The 23,097-nt window shown below is 48.6% G+C and overlaps 2 protein-coding genes across 5 annotated transcripts in view; one reads left to right on the plus strand and one right to left on the minus strand.

Annotated features, from left to right (window-relative positions):
• Positions 1 to 3,112, minus strand: part of TMEM74B (transmembrane protein 74B) — a gene marked incomplete at its 5' end in the record, with an annotated part of 21,581 nt that extends 18,469 nt beyond the window's left edge. The window contains 2 exon segments of the mRNA XM_082361042.1: positions 2,972 to 3,088; positions 3,091 to 3,112. Coding sequence (XP_082217168.1) covers positions 2,972 to 3,088; positions 3,091 to 3,112 — 139 coding nt within the window.
• Positions 1,883 to 18,375, plus strand: LOC309613757 (uncharacterized protein C20orf202). Of its 4 annotated transcripts, none has more exons than XM_082361038.1 (5): positions 1,883 to 2,150; positions 2,801 to 2,957; positions 13,972 to 14,039; positions 14,629 to 14,806; positions 17,015 to 18,375. In XM_082361038.1, exons 2-5 carry the CDS (start codon positions 2,910 to 2,912, stop codon positions 17,246 to 17,248), a joined length of 528 nt encoding a protein of 175 aa, XP_082217164.1. In that variant the 5' UTR covers positions 1,883 to 2,150; positions 2,801 to 2,909; the 3' UTR covers positions 17,249 to 18,375. The 4 variants fall into 4 exon arrangements, with proteins under 4 accessions (XP_082217164.1, XP_082217165.1, XP_082217167.1 ...); XM_082361039.1 differs by having other exon boundaries at positions 1,900 to 2,003; positions 2,877 to 2,957; XM_082361041.1 differs by having other exon boundaries at positions 2,042 to 2,150; positions 2,877 to 2,957.
• The last annotated feature ends 4,722 nt before the right edge of the window (positions 18,376 to 23,097 follow it).

Genomic DNA, 23,097 nt, shown 5'->3' on the forward strand with positions numbered 1-23,097 from the left:
AGTTGAAAGCAGGTTCTCCAAGAATTGTTATCACTTAAAAGCCTGCAAACCCACATACTCTTGTACCAGTGGCATCATTCCGCCCTCCTTCCCTGGTCTTCCAGGCCTCATTTGTAGATTCTCTACTTTATCCCACTGTTTAACATCAACCACGAGCAGCTTGAGGGCAGGGATATGTCTGGGTCCGCAGCCCCCTGCACAGGGCTTGGAACACAGCCAGCCCTCAGGAATGGTTTGGCAACCTGCCCAGGCAGACAATCCTTCCCACACACCGGGTGGGGAGTGCCTACTCAGGGCCAGGCTCTGCCCAGACTGCTCCCACTTTCCAGTAAACCAAGAGGAGAGGTGTGTTCATTGGCTTTTTTTACTTTTGGCACCAAAAGCATTTTCCTGAGTGCCCAGCCAGTAACAGGGACTGGCAGTGACCACTCCTGCCCAGTTGGTGTCCAGATGTGGTCCCCCACCCATGTCTTCAGAATCCTCCACAGAACTCAGCCCCTGGAGTGGCCCAGGAACCCCCTTCCCAGACCAACACATTGATGTTTCCATATCCCAGAAAAAACCCAGGACACCCAAATTCTTGGAGCAGGGCTCTTTCACCTGGCAGGAACCCAAAACTTTTTCCTTAGGATGCCAGCAGAGTTAGGAAGAGGGTGGAGGAAAAGGAAGTTCCCTCTTACCTAGAGTTGCTATGTATCTGACACACAGGTTCAGAGATACCCACCACTTACAAGGGCATGCCCAGTCAATTATCCAAAACATAAGCAGAAACAGACAAGCTGACAATGATGCTGGTGTCCACTGCTCACACCCCACAACTGTACCAGTAACACTCCAGTTTCATCTGCAGTCCAGCAGGACCTGAAAAGCACACCCCAGTTCCACACTCATACCCCCAGGGGCCTTTTCCACATGCAACATTCACAGACATGGGAAGCCACACAGTGTGAGCCACAGATCCACAGACCACATTGGTACCCACACCCCAGCAAGGGACAGAGCTGGTTACACACACACACACACACACACACACACACACACACACACACACACACACAGAGTTTACTACCCTCAGGACTGCTAAGATCCACCAAGATCCACCAAGATCCCCCCAGGCCCAGCACCCCACCCACTGGTGTGCACTAACACGCGGGGAGACAGACGGACAGCGGGAGTGGGTAAGCTTCACAAAACCCAATCGATAGACACACGCACGAGTTGTACACAAAGCCTTGGGCGCTCAGATATGTCCACGCTGTTATACCCAAAGTTCCGCGCGGAAAGCCCCAGCACCCCGACTGCCCGCCGCACCCGCGCGCCCGCCAGCCCGCAGCTCACACCCCCTGCTCCTGCCCTTGACCACAAACGCCGCTGGGCCGGGCCAGGCCGGACCGGGCCGAGCGGCGCCGGTAGCCAGGCGGCCAGGCGGCCCAAGAAGGCCGGGATCTGCGAGGACAGGCGTGCGCCCGGGTCCCCTCGACTCGTGTCCTTCGGCCGGGCCGCGAGGTCAGGCTAGCTCTCCTTGGCCGCCCCTCCCCGCCTCGGGCCCTCGGTCTCCCGCCGCCCCTCGCAGTCCCCTTCTCGCGTGCGTACCTGTGCCGGGCCTCCCTCACTGCCTCCCCACGCGGGAGGCGAGGGCGCCGGGCAACGGCGAGGGCGCCTCCTCCCCGTGCGCCTCCCCGCAGCCGGTGCCCGCCCGCCGGTGTCTGTGCTGCGGCGCAGCCCAGGAGGGAGCGGGCCCGGCCGCCGCCTCCTCCTCGCCCTCCCCGGCTCCCGCCCCCTTCCCGTCCGGGCCCGGCCCGGCCCGGAGACGCTGCCGCGGCGCACTTACCTGCTCGCTCCGCGCGGGGCTGTACGGAGGCGGCCACGGCCTCTGGGGGCTCCGGGGAGGGAGGGACGGGGAAGGGGCGGGAGCCGGGGATCGCCGAGCGCAGCGGATCGAGCTCCGCCCGCGGCCGGCGAGGGCGCCGGGAGAGTTAGCACGGGGAGGCACTGGGAGGAGGGTAACGGACTAGGGTGAGAGTGGGGGGACATGGCTCCATCCTCCTCCCCGCCCCCTCCCTTGGGGCAGATCTGTTTCGCCAGCACCTGGGCTTAGGGAACTGAAGCCTTCAGCCCGTGGTGCCTGGGCGCAGGGGCGAGGCGCGGGGGTGAGTGCTGAAAGAGACCCCTCCCTCGGCCGCCGGCCTCGCCCCTCGGCTGGGGAGCCCCTACTGCGCCAAGCCCCCACTCTTCCTCCGCTCCTCACCCCCTCCCACACACACAGCCCTCAACCCACAACCCATGGTCCTCTCCGAGGTCCTTAGGTCGGGATAGTCTTCTCTGGCGTTTGCGGCTCCGTGGCTCAAGGGCGCCACCTGAAGGCTGAAAGGAAGCCTCTGAAGACCACCCCTCACCCCCAAACACACACGCGCGCGCGCGCGCTCCTCCTTTTTCCCTGCTCTTCTTTTTTTGTGGGACACTGAGGTACACAGCCCAAGACGGGTGTTATCTTGGAGGATTGCCAATGGCCACACACACCTTCTCCCTCCAAGGCCCAGCTGTAGTGCCCCCTCCCCTGGGAAGCCTAGCTGGCTGCCCCGCACACTCTCTCGCCCCAGGGGCCCCTACAGCGCTCTCTTTGCCTGCATTATTGTCCTTATTTCTGAGAGTTGTGATTTTCAGTAAGTGCCAGCCTCCCTCATCAGACTGGCACCTCCTGGAGAACAGGGCCCCTGTCTGATCCCCCCCAGAGCCCAGCGGTGGGTTTGGGTGAACAGGTGGTGAGTAGGGCAGATTTCACTATTTCTCTCCTTTAAAGGGCTCAGATTAAGGTGAATCAAGTGAGGTGCCTAGAGCACAAAAGTTAAGGAGACTCTCCCTCTTTGTGGGCCCAGGTCAAGCCCAGAGAGGAGTTTGGTCTGAAGATCATGGGGTTTCCGGAAGTCTCCGTGGCCAGCTCACTCTCGTGGCCTCAGGTAAGTCCTCCCGCCTCTCTGAGCCTCCGTGTTCGCCTCTGCCAATGGAATCATGAAAATGCAGACTCCAGGAGCTTTGGGAGGGTCAGCAGAGATCAACCATCTGGAAGGACAGGCAGATGGGGATGCCTGTCCTGGCTCCTCAGCCACCTCATGTGAGAACCTGACCTGTCCTGCTCCAAAGGCCTGTGCCATCCTTGACAAGCAGGACAGTGGAGGCCACCCTGGAGGCCAGGTGCCCAGGCTTTTAAGGCCAGTGCGACAGAGACCTGGGCAGGACCTCCGGGGATGGGAGGGCTTCAGTCTCTTCCTGCCTTCCAGAAGCCTGACCTATTGTTAGGGACTTCAAAAGGAAGCTGGCTGTGGCACCAGACTCCCGAGAGAATCCCAGCTCCACCACTCATGGGTGTGTGGCCTCGTCCCCTCTCAGAGCTCAGTTTCCTCATCTGTTTAATGGACTTAGTAAGGGTTATAGGGATTAGATGAGATACTCCCTGTAAAGTGCACACAGTTCCCTCCCTCAGCCCTGCCTCAGAGCCTTTGCCTTTGCTGTTCCTTCTGCTGGGACACTCTTCTTCCTGAGACCCCCAGAGCTCGCCCTCACTTCCTTCACGTCTTTGCTCAAATGTCACCTTCTCAGAGACACCTTCCCACATCATCCTTTTAAAACTAGCAGTGCCCCAGTACCCTTTACTCCTTAACTCTGAATTTTTCTCCATAGCATTTATCAACTCCTGACAGTTGCTTATTTCTTTCTTTATTGTCACCACCACTAGAATATGTGTCAAGGGGCAGAAGCTTTGCCTGTTTCCCTCCCTCCTGTATCCCCAGACACTAGAAAAGGAGCCAACACATAGGAGACCCTTGATAAATATTTATTGTATAAAGAATGGAGAAAATGAGCAAATATTTATTGAGCTCCTATTATATACTGATTAATTAGGTAGACTTCATCCCTACCCTCTAGAAGTTTGTATTCCAGTGAGAGAAAAGGATAAGTAAATGTAACACTGCCACAGAGCAAAGGTACATAGTGCTGTTCAAGCTTCCAGCAAGGTGCTGACCTCTTCTGGGAGATGGGGATGGCTCCGGGCTCCCCTGCAGAAGTGAGGACTGAGCCGAGATTGAAAGGATGAATAGGAGGCAACTAGGTAAAGACAGCAGGAAGAGAGGCCCAGCGGAGGGACTGGCATGGGCAAGGGCCCTGGGGTGGAAGAGAGTATGGTGAGTGTGAGGCTTGACGGAGACCAGGGTGGTTGCCCTGAAGGGCTCAATAAGGAACGTTGGAGAGGAGGCTGGACTATCCGTGAGTCAGGTCTGAGAATCCTTGTAAGCCAAGCAGTTGGTTCTTTATCCCCAGAGCAGTGGGGAGTCATTGATCTGTGTGAGTAAAGAGTTAACAAACTTTTCCTCTTCTGCATGAGAATTTGACCTTTGGTTAACTGTCTAGCTCTGTTTCCTTGGAAACAGATAAACATATATCACTCTGTTACTAGGCAACATTGCTATGATAAAAATGACCCCAAGGAGGAGCCTAGAATGATCCATGTGGTAATGGATTAGAATTGGAGCTATCAGTATGAATTCATGTTTAGCATAATATTGATACAGATGAGTACATATTTATGATACATGTGATAGATAACTATAAATGTATATATACACAAGTCAGTATACACTATATTTCCTTTCTCTGTCAGCTGAGAGGACCTAGCTGCATGACACCGCATAGCAACAAGCGCACCTGGTGCCCAGATCTTGGTTTCTAATACCACTCTCCAATAAAAGGAACCAGGGAGAAATGGCTGATTCTAGGACTGGAGCAGGAAATGTACAAGACAAGCCTGGAGCATCTGATAGTGCCAGAAAGGAAGGAAGGAACAAACCACACGCACACACACACACACACACACACACACACACAATGATGGGGGTATGCCAAAGGACATAGAGGCTGACTAAAAGAGCTCCTAATAGCCAAAGTTAGAAAAATTTGATCAAAAAAATAAATATTGGATTGTAACCTAAAATATGATAAATGAAAAAAAAATGGGGGGGGAAAGATAAATCTCTGATGCAGAATTCCAAATATTCCATCCTCAAGGAAGAGCAACATAACGCCCCAATTCTTTTTTTTTTTTTTTTTAGACTTCTGTGTAGAGATTTTTTAATACAATTTTTAAATGTTACATTCCCTTTACAGTTATTACAAAATATTGGCTATATTCCCCCGGGTTGTACAATACATTCTTGTAGCCTATCTTACACACAATAGTTTGTACCTCCCACCCCCCCACCTCTGTATTGTCCCTCCCACCTCCCCACTGGTAACCACTAGTTTATTCTCTATTATTTGTGCATAACTCCCCAATTCTTAAGTGTGGGCTGAACATAGTGCCTTTCAGAGAGTACAATATGGAAGTGGGGGTGGAGATAATTTTATAGTGGAGAAACTGACAAACCTGATTACCTCAGCCAGGGGATCAAAGTCAACATCAACAGTCAAATTATGTTAATAGTATATATCCTTGATATGATGTGATGGGAATGGCACTTTACCTCTGTGATCTCTCTCACAAAACCCATAACCCCAGTCTAACCATGAGATAAACATCACACAAATCCCAACTGAGGGACATTTTACAAAATACCTGACCTCAGAACTGTCAAAACAAGGAAAGTCTGAGAAACTGTCACAGTCAAGAGGAGCCTTAAAGATGCATGATGGCTAAATGTACTATGGTGTCCTGCATGAGATCCTGGAATAGGAAAAAAGGACATTAGGTAAATACTAAGGAAATCTGAATAAAGTGTGGACTTTAGCTAATAATAATGGATCAATATTGGTTCATTAATTATAACAAATTTATCATACTAATATAAGGTGTTAATAATAGAAGAAATTGGGTATGGGTATATGGGAACTCTTTGTGCTACCTTCCCAATTTTTCTGTAAATCTAAAACTGTTCTAAAAACTAAAGGTTTTTTTTTTTCTTAAAGACCCCTGATTGGTAAATTGCATCTGGGATGAGAGGAACTATAAATACCTGGTGGGAAATCATATTTTGGGCTTCATGAGCATGGTGACTCATGTAATTGGGCAGGTACAAAGGTATCGGCTCCCAGGGGACATGAAGCTTTTAAGCCAGGATGACTCCTGCACCCACCAGATGGGGATTCATTTCCTTGAACCTGTGCTGTACTGCTCTGGTACACATTCAACAAGGACTCCCCCACTGAAAGGGAGAGTTGAGTGCTGATGCTAGCATTGAGTGCCATTCTAGCAAGCTGAGGTTCCTGTCTTATATCCATCAGAGTATGTCAATGCCACGTATGGCTTATGGTCATCTGTTGAGTCTGAGTGTGTAGTTGAACCTAAGAAGACTCCTTGTGGACATTGCAGTGGGTGATAAGCAGGGGAATGACGTGATCAGATTTGCATTTTGAAAACATTCTCCCTCTGGCTGCTCCCAGGTGCAAGGGGACAAGAGAGATAGCAGAGACCATCAGGAGGTTATTGTGGTCATGTTGGCATGTGATAAGTCCTCAATCAATTCACTGCGGTTATGTATCTATGAGACGTGTGGGTCTGTGGGAGAATGTTCTTGTAGAATATTAGAATATCACTTAATCCAGAATTTTCCAAAGGGTAGTGGTACATGACATGATTTCTTGGTGTTATATAGATAAATGTGTTTGGTTATCTATGGCTGCACCCCAAAATATATCAGCTTGAAAGAAAATGATTTATTTGCTCAGTTTTGCAGTTTGGGCTGGATTCGGTGGGGGCAGCTCAATTCTTCTCTACATGGTGTCAGCTGGGGTGGTACAAACAGCTGGGAACTGGCTGTGGGTTTTTCTATTATCTACCACACTCTCCAGGTGGCTAGCGTGGGCTTCCTTATACAATGGTGGTCTCAAGGTAGTCAGAGTTTTTTATGGCACTCAACTTTCCCAGAGTACAAAAGCAGAAGCTGTTGGAGCTTTCTAAAGCTGAGGGAACAGTCACAGTGTCACTTCTGCTGCATGCTATTGCTTTAGTGAAGGTCACAGGCCAGCCCAGAGTCAAGGGGAGGGGTCTACCTAAGTGTATGAATACTGAGAGGCATGGGTCACTGGAGGCAGTAACAGTCTCCCACCATCTATCCTGTATCTATATACACACACACCCATGTGTATATGTATTCATTTTAATGGCTAGGTATTTATTTTATTCTAATGTGTTTTAGAAAAACAGATAACTAGCTCATGAAACTAAAGCTAACATGGATAATATTGCTTAGAATGAGGACAGAAAAATATATGAGTCTGTATGAAGTTGGAGCAACATATTCTGCTGGTTTCCCCCACTATCCACTCTCCTTTTCTTCCACTGGGATAGACTTGTTGACCGATAGCTAGCACAGTGCACTCAGAATAAAGATTCCATTTCCCAGCCTCCCTTGCAGTTATGTATGACCAAGTAGGCAATAAGCCATTATTCATCATCAGAGGAGAAGGTGTGGGCAAAATGCATTAAGTGTTCTTAAAGGAAGGGGATATGCCCTCCTTCTCCCCTTTTGTCATTCCTGCTGCCAGGATGCAGACCTGATGGCTAGGGCTGGAGCAGTAGTCTTGGACCCTGAGCTGGAAGCATGTTAGGATCGGGGAGCAACAAAATTGAAGGAATCTAGATCCCAGATGACCATGGAAACACCAGCCTGGGATAGTTTCCCACACTTTTATTTGTTAGAGAAATAAACTCTTGTATAAGCTACTATTACCTGGAATTTTCTGTCACTCAGAAGAGCTATTCCTATCTAATATGATCGGTTTAAAGACAAATACAAGTAAATCAAAGTAGAGGTGGTAGGCAAAACCAAGAAGGAGGTATGTGAGTAGCTGAAGTTTGAAAAATACAGATCCAATCTGACCTCCTGTGTTCCAGGTGAGAAAACTCTGAATACAGCCTTCAGTGTGTCCAAAAGGGTGATATGAAAGAATAACCCAGACAAACTTGAAGTTTCACTAGGGGAAGAAAGGGGGAGAAAGGGAAAGTATTCCTGGAGGAGGGAATAACTCTTAACAGGCTCAGGGATGAAATAATAGTAATGAATTACTTGTGTGTTTATTTTAATTGACAAACACTTAGGTAGCCCTCTCCATATGCCAGGCAATATTCTAAGTGCTTTACAAACTTTAACTCACTTAATTATCGTAACCACCTTATCATGCAGGTGCTATGATTATCTCCATTTTAAGATGAGGAAGTGGAGGCAAGAGTGGTTAATAACTTGCCCAAGGTCACACAGCTGGTTTACGACATTTCTGGGATTCAAATCCAGACCCCAACTAAGTGCTGATAGTCACTATGCTGAGTTCCACCATAATTTTCAAAGCATGTGCAAAATTCCTGAGCTGTTAACGTTATTCTCCCCACCCCTTTTTTTGGGGGGGGCGGGTCGAGCCACAAGACTTGCAGGATCTTAGTTCCCCAACCAGGGATTGATCCCAGGCCACCGCAGTGAAAGCGCCGAGTCTTAACCACTGGACCGCCAGGGAATTCCTAATCCCTTTTCTTACATTTAGGAAAACTGAATGCCAAAGAGGGGAGATTGCTCTGTAGCCACACTGAGGGGTAGTAGAAGTACAACCAGAACCAAGGGCCTTGACTTGCAGATGGATTTGGGAACCTCAGATAGACCTAAAGTCCCGGGGCTGATCGGCCGCATGCCTACTCTCCCTACCCCATTCAGTTTTATCTCCCACTCCTTCACCTGCGGAGGGAATTGGGGCTCAAATCAACTGGCCAACTTGCCTCAGAGTCACACCCAAGGCTAGTTGCGGCCAAGAAACACTTTTCCCACAGTTCCACTCTGCTTCCAGAGTCTCCACCACCTCGTCAGGGTCAGAGGCTGTGCTTCCCTGACATAAGGACATAGGGTTGTGTACTGGGTACCTGGGCATGGGACAGGTGTGTATAGGATACACGTACACAGGGTACAGAGCAGAAGAGCTAGAATACCTGTATACAGGACACTCATGCGCAGAAGAGGTGCACGGGACTCATGTGTACAGGGCACGCATGGATAGGATGTGTCATAGGTTGAGTTCCCCCAGAAGCAAACCTGAGACAAGAATTTGAGGGCAAGTGGTTTATCTGAGAGGTGGTTCCAGCACTGTAGAGGAGTGGGGAAGTTAGACGCGGAAGGGACGGGAAGGCTTCCGATGTACTGGTGAGCAAGCACATGGCTGCTGCAGGCAACTGGGACTCAGTCCCGCTGGACTGAGTATTGTCCCACCTGAGAGCTGAGGGAAGGGAGGTATTTATCTACCATCTCCTTTTTGCCAGCACTTCCAGCCTGTCCTCTGCACAGGTCAGGCACGTTCCTTAAGCAGAGAGTCAGATGTGCTTTGCAGTAGGAAGCCCTGGGCACATATGGAGAAGGGGAATGTCAGGGGGATGTGGGTGGAACCCTGGCAGCATTTGCTACAGGACACAGAGGTGCAGGGCATGTTCAGGACCGATGAGTACACAGATAAAGGGCACAGGCAGAAGACAAATGATCAGATTACCAGCCTTGCTGTCCGGGGTGAAGGGAGGGCCTGCTGGGAGGGGGTAAATAGCACAGAAGAAGAGGCAGTGTTGGGACCCCCAAGTCAACTGGTCCTCCATCCGTGTGCTCCAGCTGGCTGCTGTGATGGCATGTGCTTGCGTGGTAGGAAAGGTGGGCTTAAGGGCTCTCACAATGTGGAAGCTTCTCTCTGCTAAACTTCCACCTTATTTGTATTTTACAAAGTGGGGATGAGGGCGAAGGTGCCCAGGATAGAAGAGGGACCGCCCTCAAGGATGGGTAGGGCCTTAGATTAGGAGTTAGACACGGAGGCAGAGCTCAGTGACATCACTGAGCCCACCTGCCCCATCCAAGAGATGGAAATAACTCTGCACATGTGTCTCAGGGCAGGTCACCTACTACTCTTGCATCTTGGGTTCCCTGTCTGCCCAGTGAGCATCACGGAAGTCCTCTCCCTGCTATGGACTTCACAGAGCTGTTGTGAGGAGCAGATCAGGTCACAAACAAGAAGACACTGGGAAGAGAATAAAATATATAGGTGGGGGGATTATGGAAGGGCCTGAGTGGGGGAAATCAAGGAACCTGGCTTCTCCCTCTAGCTCTGCTGCTGTATTTTTAGGATATTGGTTTGACTCCTGTAATAAAGAGACCCAAGATGATAGTGCCTTTAATAAAACCGAATTCATTTCTCTTTCATGTAAAAGCATACACAGCAGTTAAGGCTGATATGGTGGCTTCACAAGTCATAGGAGACCTCAGTCCTTTTTATCTTGTTGCTCTGCCATCCTCCACCTGGTGGTCCAAGATGGCTGCTCCACCTCCAGCCCTTATGACTATATTCCAGTCAGCAGAAGGAGAAGCAGGGGGAGGGGCAGGAACCCTCCTTCCTCCTTTTAAGGGCACAGCCCAGAAATTGCACACATCACATCCATTCATATCCCACTGACCAGGATTTAATCATCTGACCACACTTCCCTGCCACGGAGTCTAGGGATAGTCTTTTGCCATGTGTGAATGGGAGAAGGGATATTGAGGAACAACCTGCAATTTTTGCCACAGCTGCTGACTTGTTTGGGCAACTCCCATCACCATCTGAGCCATGGTTTCTTCATCTGCAAATTTATTCATGCGTCCATTCATTCATATATTCATTCATTCATATATATATTCCAGGCTTGTGATATAAAGTACGATTTTTGAACCACTTGATTGCTAATGAACTCGCCTACTAGCTGGACCATAAGCCCTGTGAGGTCAGGTGTGAGGTCTTTCTTACTCACCGCCATACCTCTGGCGTCCAGGGCAGAGTCTCGTCTGGCACTTGGAAGCCATATTGCCAGCTGCCCATGGATGATGCATGGATGACCATTCTGGCTTTGATAATTGGTGAGAACATTTTTCCTCGCTGAGGAGTTTAAGTTCTTTCCTTTCCTAGGCCTCCTGGCTCCACCTCCCCTTCTCCCCATGTGCCAAGGCTTTCCTAGCCTATGAAATAAAATGTTCTCTGAGCCAGAATCGTGAGAGTGGGCTTAAAAATAAATGAAAGTGTGTCAAAACAAGTTAACCACAAGAAATGTCTTCCCAGGATAATTCAGTGTTGGCACTGGAGGCCAAGGACAGAGCATCAGACTCTAATAGCCAAGCACTCCTATCAACACCACTCCTGTGTCGGTCAGAGAACCTGCTGGGCTGCCCAGGACGGCAGCAGATGGCCTAGCCTGAGCCCCCGCTTGACCCTCCACCCCTGCAAGACAACAGGCAAGACCCTCCCACACAGGTCAGGGAGAACAGGTTCTAATTCCAGCCCTGTTGCTTACCTGCTGGGGTGATCCTAGGAAAATCTATGCCTCTTTGAGCCTCAGTTTCCTCACCTGTAAAAAGGGGTTAATAATAGGCTCTTAATCAACTATAAAATGCAGATAACAATGGTACCTACCTCGTAGGCAGCGGTTCCCAAATGTTCTCAGTTCATGGCATCCTTATCATCTCTGTAATTTTTTCACAGTGCCCCAGGCCCGAAGAAATGTCTAACAGTTGTTTGTTAAATTAGGTTCAAACAACTTAATAGTAGTTTGTACAGTATCCAACAGATATTATTGTGTTTCCCTCAAATTTTAAAAATATTTTGCAGTGCCTCTGTGAGTTTTCTGAAGTGCCTCTGGGTGCCTTGGCACTCAGTTTGGGAACTGCAGTCACAAGGTTTTGAGGATGAAATGAGGTTGTGTTGTCAAGGGCTTATCACAACGCCTGGTCTGGAGTCAGAGAGCAGTAAATGTTAATTGTCCTAAATCATCCTCCAGTCTCTCTAGGCCTTTCTGTGTCTCCTGCCGCTGCCACCCAGCAACTCTTCCTGCCTCCAGCTCCTGCCATCTCATGGTTTCTGCTTGCCACCTTCCCTCTGGACCCCTCGGGGCCTGTGACCCTGCCTCTGAACTAACTTCCTTCTCATATAGAATCGCCAGCCCCCCTTCTTCACTCCTCCCTAACTCCACACATGGCACAATCTCTTCATAGGTAGAGTATACATTCTGGCCTCTTAATTTGGGGCTTGGCTGTGTGACTCACTTTGCTTCATGGCAAAAGTGACAGCTTGATTGTTCTGAGCCTGTCTCAAGAGGCCTCACATGGTTCCACTTGCTCTCTATCCTCTGCCATTGCCAAGAGAAGAACTTGCCCCAGTAGCCCAGTGATTCTAGGAGGAGGACAAGAGACCCATGGCGAAGGCTCGGATCTGCAGACCTGAAGACCGATGCAGACCATCTTAGCCAAACCACAAACTCAAGAGCAAAAATAAACAGTTGTTTGAAGGTATGGAGTTTTGGAGAGTTTCATTACACAGTAGTCTTGTGACAATCCAATCCCTCTAACTGTGGCAAATTCAAGTTCTCTGAGAGAAGGTCTGATTGGATCATTTGGCCACCACCCAGAACATAACTGCTTTCACACCATCACCCACAAGCCGAAGGTCTCCCTCCTGTCCAGTCTGCAGGTGGCTGCCTTGGGCTGGGACACCCATTTCTGATCCAAGCAGTTGTCCCATAATTACAGGGTCAAGTGACACAAAGCCTGGTGATCTGCCTGGAAGCATTCATTTCTGGCCCCTGTGTTCAGAAGGGGTGTGAGTGTGGCAAGCAGGAGATTCTTGGATCCTCTTTGGTTCTGAAGAGTGACAGCTAAACTAGGAGAAATTGCACATAAAATTTTCTCTGCATGTGGCAGTCAGAATGCATCTTAAGCTGTAAACTCCAGGGTATAAGAAATGTGATGTTTCTTACAACTCATTTTTGTAACTATTTTGAGCCTCATTATGCTTAAGATGGAAAGGATGAGGCTCAAGCTCACATAGAAAATTTGGTACCACCGGGTTAGAACCCAGGTGTCCTGGCTTCCTATACAGTGTCCTGGCCCCCTTCCCTGCCCAGTCAGTCTCACACTTGGAAGGATGCTGCAGGTCCCATCTCTGAGCCAGTGGAGCCCCTTCTCCAGCCTCCCTGATCGTCTGGGCTGTGCTTCCCCACTCCACTGGCTGAGTGCCCACTGCTTGGAAGAATTCTAAGCAACATTTTCCTCCTACTGAGTCCTAATCTGCCTCCCTATGTCCTATATCGCCTGCCCTAACTCTGTCTTCTGGCACTACACTTAAATGTACACTCTTTTTTCTTTAATTTATAAACATTTACTATAATTTTTACTTCTATAAATTCTATTTAGCTATTTTTCATATCTGCCTTTTAAAATCGTGTCTTTTTTCTTATGTTTTTGAATTCTTTTGTATGACTTTAATTCTTTTCAAAATACTTTTTTTTTAAAAATCTCATCTGAAGTTCTTAGGGGAAGTGGGGTCTAATCCTGCTGTTGCTGGTGTCTGCTGACTCTCACTTACGGTGGATGGTTTCCTTGTGTGGTTTGTAATTTGGGGCTAAGAGCTCACCTTCAGTGGAGCTTTACCTGTGGACAGCTTGTGTAGCCCAGTTGAGGGCAAGTCCCTCCAAAACAGGTTAAGTTTGCTTTGCTGGTCACCTCAGCTCCTTACCTGGGATCACTATGTTAATTCTTAGTTTGGGGTTCCTAGTTCAAGTGGATAGAATACATTTTTTAAAAGCCTGCATGAGAATAGATCCTATTTATTGGCATCATAGTATTAACTTGATTATAGTTTGTTTCCATCCACTAGGATGTCAGCTCCAGCCTTTGTCTCTCTGATTTTGGGCTCTACTCCTCTATCTGCCTACAGCAGAATTTTAAACACAGTAGGCACTCAGAAAGTATTTGTTGAAAGAGAGAACTAAAGGATGCCCACTTCACAGTGTGTTGTGAAGAATAAATGGGATGTCAGTTAGAACTGTGTTTGCCCAATTAAAAATTGGGTTTCTTGCCTCATATAACAGGCAGATGATGTTGGTGATTCTGTGACTGAGTGATTTCAATGACTCTGCAATTTTCTTGGCCTTTGTCTTAGGGTTGCAAGATGGTTACTGTAGCTCCAGGCATCACATCCACATTCAAGGCAGAAGGAAGTAGAAGAAAGTAAGAGTAAAGGGAAAGCATCATTGACATTTTTCCTTATCATGTAGGTAACATTTTCCTAGAAGTCTAACAGCAAATTTCTGCTTTGATCTCATGTGCTAGAAGTGGGGCGCATGGGCATCCAGAAGAAAGGGGACTTGGAAAGTGAGCATTTCCCTTATCGATAGACTCTATAGATAGGTGAGGGAGGGAGGGAGAGGACTGGGGACACAGATGTGCCATCTGCCCCAAATGAGGTTTTATATATCTATATCTATATCTATCTATCTATCTATCTATCTATCTATCTATCTATCTATCTATATATATAAATAAAACAAAGCATTTAGAGCAAAACAAGCCCTCAGAAAGGGGACACCTATTTTCATAATAATTATTAATTTTATCATTTAAAGCTTTATAGTCTCTGTGATCCTGTTGGCATCAGATTTGGATTCTGGAGCCCATAGGCACTGAGGCACCCATACCCCAGTGATCTCCCTCCCCCCGCCCCTTGTTCTATTCAGAGCACTGAAGCCCTTTGAAAAAAAAACACACACTACATTTTCCAATGTCAGCCACTTCCTGCTCTCATTAACTCCATCCTCAGTGACTTAGCCAGACCCTGCTCCTGGCCTGAAGCAGAGAGCAGACTGTCCAAGTCAAAGGTCCCTCAGGCCCATCACCAGGTCAGCATCAAGGTCTCTCCCAAGGACGCTGAGATGAAAACAGCAGAAGAGCCAACCTCAAGTCTTGGGCAGACCCTGGAGTGGCTGAGAAAGGAGCTGGTAAGGCTTTACATTTCTTTTTACCTGGCGCTTTCACACCATATATTCCAAGGTTCCCTGGTTCCCCCACTCCCAGGTGCCCCCTAGGCTGGGGCAGAGCTTCAGGCTGGGGTGTAGGCCCTGCAGGCACCCCTGGGACCAGCCACACACTGCACAATCACCACCTCAGGTGCTGGGATAAGTAGGTCGTGGCCTACATAGGAGGCTCTGGTTGCGGTACTTGCCTGACTGGTTTTAGAATTACACTGAGTCCTGGTATGTGCCCAGCTCTGCAGCTGTGTGGCCTCTAGCAAGTGGCTTTACCTCTTTGAACTTCAGTCTCCTTATTGTAAAATGGGGATAACAATAGTACCAGCACCACAAGGGTTATTGTAAGAATTTGGTGAGGAGATGGTGTAATTCACTTAGTGCCTGCGTGGCACATCTATGTTGGCTGTTACAATCCTGACCCAGCTGGATATGGAGTACATCAGCTGTCTTAGCCTGGGTCTTCTAGAAAGCAGAGGCTTGCAAGGATTGGGATATTAACCGTTTATTTGGAGGTACAAGCCCAGAGTGGTGAGAGTGAGGGAAATAGGGAGTGGAGGCAAAGGCCAATGCTATTTGAGGAGATGCCTTGTGTTATCAAGCTGGCTGCCACTTAGAAAGGAGCCCTAAAGAGGCCCAGAGGCCCTCTCAGCTGCCGGTTTACCTGGCTTCAGGATTCTCTGCAGGGGTTGAAGGAGGATCTGCACCCTGGGGGAGAGAAGAAGAGGAAGTTTATCTGCCCAGCTCACTCCTGTCTCGCATTTCCTGTCTGTAAGGCTCTACCCCATGGGGCACTAACTCACCTGAACTTATGAGCTGTGTCACTTGGCCCCTCAGTGGCTGCTCAGGAAGCCAGGCCTTATGCCTCTCCTTGTGATGTTTTTTCCAAGTCCAAAAATAGAGGGGAGCCCCAAAGTATGTGGGGACACCAGCCCAGAGAGAGAAGAAGGTGGTTTGGGGAACCACAGAAGGCACCCAAAGTTTGTATTCCAATACGCCAGCTTCTTCTTCTGGGGAGGGACAGAGAGGACTGTCCAAAAATGACCTGTCTGGGTTGCCAGGAAACAGACTAGCTGGGAACCAACCCTGTCCTCACCTCGGTGGGAGGGGCTGACCCAGTAGGGCTTCTCATGGGCCCAGGGGACTCCAGCAGCAGGAACTGCAGCTTCTTACAGTCCTCAGGGATCTAGAGGCTGAGTGGCAGTCCCTCCCCATGCTCCCCCTAAACACTAGGCACTACACTGAGACTGCTTAGTACCTGAACCCAAAGTGACGATTTCCACTTGATAAAGTACCTCTCTTCTCTCCTACCCATGAGGAGGGAGAAGAGGTAGAGGTGGGGGGAAGCCTACCCAGGGCACAGCCTCCCGGGGCCAAATGTCCTCTGCCTCCACATGATGCCAAGAGATGAGCCTTGAGTCTCCACTTGCTGGTCCCTGACTTGCAAATTTCTCAGTCAAGTGTGTTTTTATTTATTTATTTATGTATGTCTGTGTGTTGGGTCTTCGTTTCTGTGCGAGGGCTTCCTCTAGTTGTGGCAAGTAGGGGCCACTCTTCATCACGGTGCGCGGGCCTCTCACTATCACGGCCTCTCTTGTTGCGGAGCACAGGCTCCAGACGCGCAGGCTCAGTAATTGTGGCTCACGGGCCCAGCCGCTCCGCGGCATGTGGGATCTTCCCAGACCAGGGCTCGAATCCGTGTCCCCTGCATTGGCAGGCAGATTCTCAACCACTGCGCCACCAGGGAAGCCCAGTCAAGTGTGTTTTTAACCTCCATCACAGGGAATTTACATGACATCACAAGGGCTCCCGTCTGGAGCCCAGCCAAGAAGCCCCGCTTGACCATCAGTGAAGTATGTCAGTCACTTTATGCAGCAGAAGGAACAAGTCAGTGACACCAGCAACTGCCACTGATGAACACTGATGAAAGTCTGGTGCTCTCCCTCCTTTCCTGTGATTATGTCAGCCCCCAAAGTCCTGGTGGAATCTAAAACAGGGGAGAGAGGCTTGAAAGGCAAGTAATTTGCTTTCTAGTTTGCAAATGAAGAAACTGAGGCTTCGGTGGACATGGCTTCTATGAGGCTGTGGGCTTGTCTCCAATGAGACAATGATAGGAGCAGGCTTTCTGGGGGAACATCCAGCCCTCTGGCCGCCCCCTCACAGACTCCTTCTTTCTCCTAGGCTGAGATGCAGGTCCAAGACCAGAGACTCCTGTTCACGCTGAAGCATCTTCACAGTGTCCTGGAGGAGCTGCGTGCTGAGAGTGCCCACTGGGAGGATGCCAGATCCAGTGGCGGGACCTCCCCCATCAGACCTCGAGCAGGCTCGGAAGGCAGGGGCCACCAGCCCTTTTCCTCCAGGGGCCTGGCCCAGCTCCTCCAAGGGGTAGACAGCAGACGAAGCTCCCTCCCTTAACAGGCCAGAGATGACCCTGACTTTAAACCCTCCCCCCACTGGTCTAAACTTTGATTGTGATGAGAGAGAGCACCGGAATGGGAGTCAGGAAGGCCGGTCTCTGGGTTCACCCCTGCCCTCATTCCCTGTGTGTCCCTGGACCTGTCACTCAGCTTCTCTGTGTCACTCTTTCCTCTCCTGTCACCTCTCAGGGTTTGCACAAATAAAGTATTGGATGTGAACACATTTGGAAAACACAAACATGTTACATGGCTTCTGGAAAGCACCATGGTGGTAATCCTATTCTTAGGAATTTCCCACAAGGTGATTGTTAAAGAAGGGCTCAATGTACCAGGATGTTTATCTAGTGTTGCCATGGCAAAAATACAGAACCCCGTGCAGTGACTTGACGGTTGTTTTCTGTCTTCCCGGCAGGCCTTCTTATTCCCCTTTATCTGAAAGCAACAGGCCCTACAACCACCCTGGCCATAGGGATGGGCATGTAACCAGGCCTGGCCAATTACAATTCATGGTCATCCTAACAACATGATTGGCCCAATGAGTGGGCATGTGACTCAACAGAGCCAATCACAGCCCTTCTCTGGGATTGCCCTCTTGATTCTTGTTCTACTGCGGTCGCAAACCTGGGGCTGCCAGTGGCCGTGATCGCTGTCAGGTGAGGGAGACCTGCTTGAAGTAGGAAAGAAAGAGGCTAATCTTCAAAGAGAAGCAGAGAGAGGGCCACAAAAGAGATGGGTGGAGAGGAAGGGTGCTGGCTCTTTTTAGTCCCTGGTTTCAGACCCTAATTCTGTGAGTTACTCCTGCTGTCTTTCCAGAGCAGAAACCAGTAAATTCTACCACCACCACCCACAAAGGCACACACCAGTTTGTTTTTGCTTAAGCTGATTTGAATAAGGTTTCCCTTATTTGCAACCAAAACAGTCCGGATGGTCAAAGAAGCAAAGAAGAGAAATCATGAAACAAATGGCATTTCTGACAACCGAGTTTGGCAGGCAGGCAACAAGGTGTATGATGTGGCAGAACCCTCAATTGTATGGGGTGCAGGAGTCATAACTTTGAAAAATTATGTCTGCCTATAAGAAAGATATAAATGGAACAGGTGAAAATAAAGTCCTGGTGTTAACATGGTCCGAGTATCATCAGGCCTTTTTATTTTTGAAAATCTTCTTGCATGTTGCTAGGATATTGCTTTTAATGGCCTTGAAGAAGTAAATCCATTGCATACAGAGGCAAAGGGTGGGGGAGTTGCATTATATGTACGATGGTTACGGTCAGACTAACCTGGGGTTTCTATATAATATTTGATAATATGAAAAAATAGTTCTCCATCAATGGCTGAATGGATAAACAAAATGTGATATATACATAAAATGGAATATCATTCAGCCTTAAAAAGGAAGATGATCCTGGCACATGCCACAAGATGGATGATGGACTTTGAAGACATTGTGCTAAGTGAAATAAGCCAGTCACAAAAGGACAAATATGATATGATTCCACTCATACGAGATACTTAGAGGAGTCAAATTCATGGAGACAGAAAGTAGTTCTGGTTGTCAAGAGTTTGGGGGCAGGGAGTAGGGGGTTGGGGGGTCATTTAATGGGTGTAGAGTTTCAGTGTTGCAAGATGACAAAAGTTCTGTGGATGGATGGTGGTGATGGTAGTATAACAACGTGAAAATATTTGATGCACTATACACTTTACAATGGTTAAAATGGTAATATTTATCATATGATATATTTTACCACAATTAAAAATAAATACTTTAAATTTTAAAATTACCTGCTCTGTGATGCTGGGGCTGGAGCCCCACAAACCCCATTTCTGCATTACTAGCTGCTCCGGGTTAGACTTTGCCAATAAACAGGGTGGGGCTAGAGGGACACCACAGGGCTGGACGAGAGACAAAAGACTTGCTTCTTCATCTTTGTTCTTTGTAGCTTCCTGTGGCCTTCCTGCTCTCATGAGCATCACCCGGCAATGCTCCTTCACCTCAAAGCAGCAATTCCTCCCTGTGGCACCAGCCAGAACCCCCTTCTCAAGGCTGTAGGTGCCAGCCCTGTGGGGCCCTTCCCCCAACCTCAGAGACATCAGCTCCAGATGGCCAGCATCTCCTCCCCTGAAGTCTCAGTTCCTGTCCTCCCTGGCTCCTCTCTGCTCTCTGAGACTCGAGCCCAGCTGAGCAGAGCTCCCTTCTCAGATACCTGAAGTGGAACTCTGCAAGGCTGAAAGCTTTAATAATTTCAGTCTCCTCTCTTTCTTCGCTCAGCCCTGGGAGTGGTAGGTGCTTCCTGCAAGTGCTACCTTCATTCTAAGAGCTCTTTTTGTAAACTTTCGGTCACCCAGTTAACAACTTTATACCTAGTTAGCAATTCTTTATATTAAATTCTCTCTGTTAAAATAATTCAGTTTTTGGCTATAATTACCAATGCTGCTGTGATCACTTTAGTTCATGTGCTCCGGTGCACAAGCCCAGTGCCCCTAGGATATACAGGTTTTCCCCCGCTATCTGAAAATAGAGCATTCCTATGTAACCTTTCACAAGGCAAAATTGTGTAAAGTGAAGAAGCAATTACCTTAGGACACATCTTGCTAACAGAGGCCCAAAATAAATTGAGATGAAGCACAGATGCTCATAGACACAGGTCAAAGCCAGGTCAAACCTATGGTGGCTTGGTGCAGAAATGCTGAGTGCGGTTCCTGGGGAAGTAGCTTGGTGGTGCCACTCCCCCCCAGGGTGCTTGCTGCCTCTGGAACAGCTCACCCCAGATCAAACACTGAACACCATTTTCACTTTTCACCTGTTTTTGTAAAAGTGAAAATCATCTTTGGCTTTCTTTCAGTTCATGAAAACAGGTACTAATGTAGCTCTTTCATGAAAGCAAAGTGGCATAAAGTGAACTTTCGAAAAACAATGGATACCTGTAGAGCAAAGAGTTGAACTGGAAGTATGTGTGTGAATACTCAAGTTTACAAGAAACGTGTTTTCCAAAGTGGGGTATTCACTTAAACTCCCACAAGCCGTGTCCAAGAGCTCCTGTTGCTCAACATTCTCGCCAACACTTGGTATTATCAATCTTCTTAATTTTTGCCAATATAATGAGTGCAAAATGGTATTACACTGTGGTCTTAACTTGCATATTCCTACAAATGTGGTGATTAACCTGAGTTTTAATTCCACCTCCACCACTCACTTACTATTTGATCTAAGATGAGTTACTCAACCTCTCTGAGCCTCATCTGTAAAAGAAGGGATAATAATATCTACCTCATAGGATTATTATTTGTATTGTATAGGAGAATGCATATAACTCACTTTACACAGCACTGGGCATTGTAAAGGCTAATAAATGACAGCTTGTTATTATTGCTGAGTAATCACAAATATATTGATTTGTGAAACTATGACTATTACAAGTAGACAAGCTTGTTAGCAACCATCATTAGGAGAGACATCTGCCTGGCCATGCAAAGTAACAATGACATTGGTTTTCCATGCCCAATGCCAACAACCAGCACCCTCTGCCTCACCCAGCTTCCCACAGCTGGGCCCCCAGACCAAAAGCATCTGCCAATCGCCCCTCTAACAATCTGCGAAGATAAACCTGACCCTCTGCTCGGGTATGTGTTGTTCTCCAGACCCCACCTCTGGAACCAGTGTTCAGTTCCTGATCCCAGGTCAGAACAAACTCAATCTGAGCCCAGATGCTGGGGGACAAGGGGGTTGGAGTGGCAATGACGTCCTCAGTGTGGGTTCCTAGAGGGCTGGGTTATAGATCATGTTCATCCAAGAGAGCAAGTGAGCACCAGAGGGAGCCTTTGCATCATGGTCACAAAGGAAAATCTGAGGTTTTCTCTGCTGAGGCAGCAAAAACAGGACTGTACACCCAAGCTTCCCAACCAAGGGTGAGGAGAGAAGGGGACACATGTGGGGAAAGGACTGATGGGGTCAGAAGCTAAAAAATTAGGAGCAGAAGAAGAACAGTTCAAGATGTGATACCTATTGTCAGGGTCGGCAGTTCAGGACTCATCCTCTGACTAACCAGAAAGGATCAGAGGCTCACTTTTACCTGGGGCCAGCGTCCAGCCCTGGGCCAGGCTTGATGTCTTACAGAGCCCAAGTGTTCTGGCTGGTATGTAACAAAATGCTCCCAAACTTAAAACAACAGTCACTTTATTATTGCAACAAACATTCATCATTGCAGTAAATCACACTTCCCACGGTTCTGGGGATTGACTGGGTTCAGCTGGGTGGTTCTTGCTTTTGGTCTCTCAAGTGGTTGCAGTCAGATGGTGTCCAGCTTGATTCATCTCAAAGGCTTATTCACATGTCTGGCAGTGGATGCTGGCTGTTACCTGGGACCTTAGCTGATGCTGTCAGCTGAAACACCTACCCATGACCCCTCCCTGTGGCCTGGGCTACCTCATAGCATAGTGGCTGGTGCCAAGAACAAGCATCTGAAGAGAGCCAAGAGGAAGCTGTATAGCCTTTATGACTCAGTCTTGGAGGTCACACAGTGTCACATCCATTGCATCTTATGCAGCAGAAACCAGGCACCAAGGCCAGCTCACATTCAAGGGGAAGAGAATTAGACCACCTCTTGATGGGAGGAGCATCAAAGAACTTGCAGACATGTTTTAAAGCCACCACATCATGTAAGACTGGATAGGTTTCCAGTGTGGCACACCAGCTTCAAGGAATAGGCACCAACACTTTGTAACTTCAAGCAGAGTGATAAGACAGAATCTCATCAAAATCCAAGAGCAGGAACTCCAGGATGTGAAGTGTAGGTCTGGATCTACAAGAGTTCACTCCATCACTCCAGCATTACTGTGTTTCAGTGTGTTACTGAGAGGCGGGCTCAGCTCTGCTGTTGTGACAAACGAACTTTGAGATCTCAAGGCCTCAACACGACCAAGGTCCATTCCTGGCTCACACTACATGTCCTATGGCCCTATTATGGAGCGGGGGGAGAGGAGGCTCCTGCTCGGGGACCCAGCCACCATCTGCGCTGTCACCAGATGCTATAGCAGGGAAGATACATAAGGAGAGTCATACACTGTCTCTTCCACACTTTAGCCAGGCAGTGACATGTGTCCCTTCTGCCCACAGCCCATTGGCTAGAGTTAGTCACGTGGTCTGTCCCAGTGTGGGGGCCGGGAAATGTGAGGAGTGGACGGAGAGTCTGGCAAGCACCCCCATGTCAGACACATGCTCCATTCTCTCTCAACAGACCGGCTTCCTCAGCGTGTCAGAGTGGGTCCTCATCAGTCTCCACCACTGTCCCAGAAGCTCCTCGGGTGCGCACTAGGAGTGCGGACACCCAGGCCCACCCAGGCCTGCTGAACCAGAGCCTCTGAGGTGGGGTCGGGGGATTGAGTTTCCACAGCCCCCACTCCCCCAAGGGAAGGCTGAGAACTGGGGCCGGGGGCTGTTCTGCTGTTTGTCCTAGCTCCTAGCTTCAGTTTCCTTTAACTATGTCTGGGCTTTACTTTGTCTTCTTTCTGCATATTTTCGTTGTCCGCTCCCACTGCTAAAGACTGCACCCTCCTGCTATTTCTCTCTGTCAAAGTCTAGAGAGAGGTCTACAAATAACAAATGCTGGAAAGGGTGTGGAGAAAAGGGAACCCTTTTGCACTGTTGGTGGGAATGTAAATTGATACAGCCACTATGGAGAACAGTATGGAGGTTCCTTAAAAACTAAAAATAGAATTACCATATGATCCAGCAATCCCACTACTGGGCATATACCCAGAGGAAACCACAATTCAAAAAGACACATGCACCCCAATGTTCATTGCAGCACTATTTACAATAGCCAGGTCATGGAAGCAACCTAAATGCCCA

This window comes from Balaenoptera borealis, assembly GCF_965194805.1.
Source record: "Balaenoptera borealis genome assembly, chromosome: 16".
Classification (NCBI taxonomy): domain Eukaryota; kingdom Metazoa; phylum Chordata; class Mammalia; order Artiodactyla; family Balaenopteridae; genus Balaenoptera; species Balaenoptera borealis.